We start from the raw sequence: 6,000 nt of genomic DNA, 5'->3' as shown, positions 1-6,000 counted from the left end.
AGAACTCTCAAGAAGACAAAAATGTCTCAAGTTCATTAAGGGGATCAAAATTGGTAATTATTCTTTTCACCATTGCATTCTTATGCCAAGCAGCATCCCAGGGCTTGCTCAAAGAAAGGAAGACCCTCAGTATTGGGGGAAGTTCGGAGCTGGAGAATGAGGGTAACCAGGGTCTGATCGCTTTCTTCCCCACTCTTCCCCCGCAAAACAAAGCTTCAGGTAGTCTGATGTACCAAATACAGCATCCTGCCTCCCTTTCCCTATCTCCTCTCTCTCCAAGGCAGGATTTGGGAACGAATATTTTTAAACTAGCAATATCAACCCCAAATACAAAGAAACTCATTGTATTTTATTTCTTTTCAACTCACCTTACCAATACGGCTTTTAAAGCATGATGAAAACACTCAGAGACATGAATTGCTGCTTAAAATTGTCCCCTGTAAAACTTATCCTTTCTGCTGTGATGAAACGAAAAATATTTCCAAGGGCTCTGGATTACTTACTCAACGGTCATCATATGAACTTTGATTGAAAGAACCTCACCAAGTATTTAAAAATCTGCTTTAATTATATTTTTGTGAATTTCAAGAACATCATTGCAGTTAATGTTACAAAAAAGCAAAGAGGGACATCTGAACATGCAATAAAAAATGGATTCACAGTGAAAATAATGTATGTTGGTACTAAAATATAGTTACTTGGCTCCCTGAAGGAAAAAAAAAAAAAAAGGTTTCTTCTAATTATCTATTCATTTGATTATGAGAAAAAAATTTTTTTTTTTTCTTGAAAGCTTTAGGGGAAGTTTTCAATTTCTGCTACTGAAAATTTTCAATTTCTGCTACTATGATTGTTAGCATCTGATGGAAGTCCCTCATTCTGAAAGCCATTATTTGTAGCCTATAATTTAATCAGAAAATTCAAAAGTACAGCAAATAGCTTGGCAACTGTGTTCTTGTTACATACAAAGCCTTTAGCAAAAATATGTAACAAAATTTATGTAAAACAATCTTGTTCTTATATACAGAAGTTTGCTTTATTCCTCGGGCTCTCACGGCCTACTCTAAAATGAAAGGGTCCGGGGGAAGCAGCTACCAATCTCCTTTAAACTCTCATTCTGGGTGGGGCAGAGATCCTAAAAGATAAGGTAACTATGTTAATCTTCTTTTAACTGAGGTATAAAAATGCATCTGGTTTCTCAACAAAGAAGGAAAAATAGAAAAGATGATAATGGCTTTAAAATAATGAATTCATCCCTTTGTCCTTTGAAAAGTCTCTTAATTAACTCAAGAGTTAGAGAGTAAAAATGACAACATTTGTGACTATGATCTGAGGACACAGAGTAAAGAGGATCTGAGTGAAACAAATTTACAATATAACCCAAGCTGCTGAGAAGTTTCACATCTAGGGCATGCACATATTTCATACCGGTAGAGTTTACACCTCAGGGAAGAAAGATTATAGGCACATGGGAAATGTCACCGAAATCGGTATACAAACGCATAAACAGGACAAACACATGGAGTCAAAGGGAGACCAAAATACAAGTTTAAAAATACATGTTAAAATCATTTCAAAGCCAAGGACCATATTTACTAAAAACTGGAAGCTCTGACAATTCTACAGAATACCTTGTAAACATTGAAAATGCAGCTTTATGTAATTCACAGTCTCAAAAGAAAATAAATTTCTGGTTTATCATCACTGCCTGGCTCTGTCTGCAAAACGGAATTATCCGAACAAAACTGGTCGGCGTGGCCAGCGCGCAGGGCTGCGCATGCGCCCTCGGGGATGCCGCGGCCCTCCTCGCCGTCGTCGTTGGCGCTGCTCAGGTAGCCCGCAATGTAGGAGCCGGTGGAGTGCCGGTTTCCTGTGGACGGGGGCGCTGAGGGTTTGTTTCGAAGAATCACTCCTCCCACATTGCCGGGGTTCCCACCTTTTTGCTTGTTGGCTTCCTGCTTTTCCTTGGCACGACTGGCAATATTGCGCACTCTGCTCTGACTTCTGGATGACAACTTTCTGACCAGTGCCCTGGGGAACTGACTGGCATCCTGCTTTGAATACAGCATTTGGCAACCGTCTTCCTGGTCGAAGGACACAAGCTTCCGCAGCTGCTCGGTCAGGCCATCCATAGGTTCTAACGACTTTGTCTTCATAGTCACAGCTTTCCTGTCTCTGACGCCGGTTGTAACAAAACTCTTACTGATACACTGGTACTTGCTTTCAAAATTGCAGGCGATGTCCTCTGATGTTAAGTCTCCGAGACTTTTGGATTTGCAAGGACTGGGCAGCTTCAGAGCAGGCAGAGGAGGGTGTGGGGACTGCCTGGGTGCAGGGGCATGCAAGTCTTGAGCACAAGACCAGGGCACGCAGGTTTGATTCATTTTTGCATCTGAATTTGAGAAATGCTTATGCATAAAACCAGCACCCTGATGAGCTAGACAAGGAATACTCTGATTTTTGACATCTTGAACATTGTTGAATATTTCAGAGACAGAAGGGTGGAGAGTCTCTTTATAGTAGCCATTTCTCAAGCCTCTTTGAATACGTTCCATCACATCCTGACTGTACTTCAGTTTTGAAGGAGATGCAACGTGACTTGTGCCCTCTCTCATATATTCATAGGTTGTTACAGACAGATTTTCTGAGTCTCCATCCATTTCCACGAGACTGCTCTCCCCAGAATTTAAACAGAGAGTGGGGTCAGCTATTACACCTCCCAGTGTCAAGTCAGTGGAAGAGTCAGGGCTGTGGTTCTTCAGTATTTCCCAATCTTTTCCAGTGGGACTTTTGGGTACCCAGTAGCGAGAAGTATTAGAGAAATGAGGCAGATTACTTTCCATGGCTGCCATCTTGGCCTTATCAGAAAGGTCATCATCTGGTTTGGTTTTAAAGACAGCGGGAGTGCAGGTAGTTTCACAAACAACTGTATGTGTTGAGCGTTCAGAGGTCTCAGGACTCGAGGACGCAATTGGCTCAGGAGATGAGCATAGTAAGAAGGACTTGGGTTTTCCTTTGGAGAAGCCATGCTTGAAAGGCGTTTTTATGTCCATAATGGGTAAGGGAGGATGGCCTGACATTACACTGGTGCTATGAAGATGAGAAGCAACTGTGAGGTTAGCCTGATCACTGGTCTCACCAAACTGGCCAATCAGTGCTGAGATAGAGCTGCCTGGATCATCCTCATTGGTTAAAGTGACATTGTCAATAAGATGGGAAATTTCACTATCCTGCAGAATCTCCATAGAATGTACGTCAGGTATGTCAGAACAGAGCATAGAGACATCTGACAAAGAAAAGGATGTTGCAGCCCTGCTCTTACCACAATTGCCTTCCAAGTTCTTAATCTCCAGATTGCTTTGAGAAAAGATGCCTCCTGACAATGTGCTTTTCCCTTCCACGAAGCCAACAGCATTCCTGTTTTCCTTGGTTTTCATACCAGACAGATCATATGTTAGGTTAACTGCAGGATTAAGAGTCAAATGCTGACTTGGTGAGAGGGATTTATTGGGGCAGTGGTGTTCCGGGCAATCGCCTGACATGTTTGATTTGGTTCTCCCACCCTTAGGACCTGGCACTCCCAACTGCTCAATGATTGACATGTTGGCTGTAGAAACAGCAAAGTCCTTTTGGCTGAAGTCTTCGTGGAGAAGAGCACTAGAGGAAGAGGGTATCCTTTCATTGAAATTTGGAAAATGCTGGTCTTTTATATTTGCCTCCTCATTTCTGCTGCCATCTTTATCTTCTGCTGAATGAAACAAACAACATTTTAGGTGACATTTAGGTTTACGTAGGAGCTGCAAACACTCATGTTTGTCTTCAGACAGACAAATGGAGAATGTAAATCAGTTACATTGTGACAGTATAATTATGGATTATATAGATTTGCAACAAAGTATCTGTGTGATGAATAAATGGTGAAATATACTTATAAAAATTTCACTGAAGCTTCCCTTTGAAAATCTATTACATCAGTTAAGGATGTAATATTCATTATCAAAAAAATGTCAATGAGTTACCATACTTTTACAGTGAAGATTACCTTAAGTTGTTTCCTATTCAGATTTGTACTACACAGAAGCATGGCAATAAAAACAGAACAAGACAGCTCTGTTAAACAAAGCATTTTGGTACCTGTAAGCAAGATACTTAAGCTTTCAAAGTTAGGCACATATTAGTAAAAGCACAAATCATACTAAAAAAAAAAACAGTTTGGCAAAAGATCTAATTTAATTAACTTCTAAAACAAATTGGAAGGTGCAATAAATGTACTAAAATTATATCTTTTGACTAAAATGTAAGAATCAAGAATTGGTCGGCAATTCTATGCCATTGCTAATACGTAATTTTCTGTTAATCATATTTTTGTTTTTAATATGCATTTCATATCTCATTCTCCCCTAAAAGAGGCAGTAAAATATCAAGCACAGTAAGGAAATTTATAAAAACACAATTCACAGTAATTTGGGGTACCCCTATCATGCTTAGAATAGGGCTCAGCCAGTCCTAAGTGTTAGAGTATTCTTGATCAGATTATTTTAATAGTGCTTAAATATTTTCAGTTATTACATACAAGAAAGAAAAATTTGCTTAACTAAAAAATTCATCATAAAGTTTTGATAAACTCAAAAGTTATAAGGAAAAAATTTACATATCCTATGATGTTATTACTCAGAGACAGCCACTGTGTTTTTGTAGAGGAACGAAACTATGTATAGAATTTTGTATTCAGCATTTTCTCCACTTAACATTTTTTTCTACATTATAATTTGAATCATTCCATGGTTATATACTGCTCCATATTTACCACAAGTTTTATCTGTCTGTCTGTCTATCTATCAATGACTAACTTATATATTTGTTTTTTAAAGGAAGGAAAGAAAAATCACCTCAATATTGCTTTCTAACTCACCTTATGGTATTAACATCTTAATTTTGGCAATAATAGAATAATTACCGATTTCTATTGAATACAGCTTTATTTTCTCCCAAAATGGAGTTTTGAAATAATTTTTAAACCACATATTTCATCTCTTCTAATATTGCTCTTAGCAAAATTTCAAACACTTAAACTCCCTTTTTCTCTTCAAATCATTCAAAAATTGGTTTGTCTCCCTAGAATATCTTACAATGAAAATCAATATAAATAAAATGGTGTTTGTGAGAAAATAGATCATTGAAATTAGATTGTATGTTAAAAGGAGAATTTTGCTAAAATAAGCAAGTATCACAGTCTACTTGTCTGAGATGATTCCGATTTAATTAAAACATATTTCTTGCAGAGACATCAAATGGACACTGTTTTGGTGCTTAAATTACCTAGAATAAGACAGGAGAAGGAGGAGTCACGACACAAGTCGAGTTCTTTGGCACACTGCAGAGCATGCATCACTCTTGATCAAGTTCTTGATATGAGTGAAGCATTATGCTCAAATTAGGGAAAAAGATGGGTGATGACTGGTCCCTGTGCTTGAGGAACCTAAAACTGGAAAGGAGCCACAGACATGCTTCCTTCCCTGCCGACATCCAGTGATCGGGGAAATGTGACCACAGGAAAACATTGCCTAAGCTACCTCTTGAGGAAGCAAAGATTTCTCAAGCAAAGTCGGTGGCTTGCTTTTAACATCTGGCTTTTCCTTTCTCCATAAACATTTCCAATCGCAGAAATGTATTATATGGCAGGGAGAGAAATATGACTATAATTGACTTCAGAAAAATCAATATAATTCTGCTCAACCTCAGAACAATCAGTAAATGTGGTACCCGGTTAGAAAACCAAGATATCTGCTCATATTTTGCAGGTTTCACCTCCCCCTCCCTCTAGCATACCTCAGTGCCATCACACCTGATGGTTCCTCTTACCCCTCCTTGTCCATTTCAGATGTCAATGTGATTTTAAGGCTTTAGGTGACTAGGAAACAGCACTTTACCACTCTCCCCTCAAAGTTTAAAATCTGGTCTAAAAGATAACATTAATTATTATTTATTTTTCGGTATGTTTTA

The 6,000-nt window shown here is 38.5% G+C and overlaps 1 protein-coding gene across 6 annotated transcripts in view; it reads right to left on the bottom strand.

Annotated features, from left to right (window-relative positions):
* Positions 1-547: 547 nt before the first annotated feature.
* Positions 548-6,000, bottom strand: part of PLCH1 (phospholipase C eta 1) — a 212,665-nt gene continuing 207,212 nt past the window's right edge. For 4 of the 6 annotated variants that reach the window (XM_025044251.1, XM_025044253.1, XM_025044252.1 and 1 more), the window contains one exon: positions 548-3,745. In XM_025044251.1, the coding sequence (XP_024900019.1) occupies positions 1,662-3,745 (2,084 nt within the window). In that variant the 3' untranslated portion in view covers positions 548-1,661. The remainder of the gene's footprint in view (positions 3,746-6,000) is intronic. The other 2 variants (XM_006908210.3, XM_025044255.1) reach the window with 2 other exon arrangements.

The sequence above is a fragment of the Pteropus alecto genome, unplaced genomic scaffold (genome assembly GCF_000325575.1).
Source record: "Pteropus alecto unplaced genomic scaffold, ASM32557v1 scaffold81, whole genome shotgun sequence".
Classification (NCBI taxonomy): domain Eukaryota; kingdom Metazoa; phylum Chordata; class Mammalia; order Chiroptera; family Pteropodidae; genus Pteropus; species Pteropus alecto.
The sequence above is the reverse complement of the archived record's forward strand: the minus strand, read 5'-3'. Positions and strand labels throughout refer to the sequence as shown.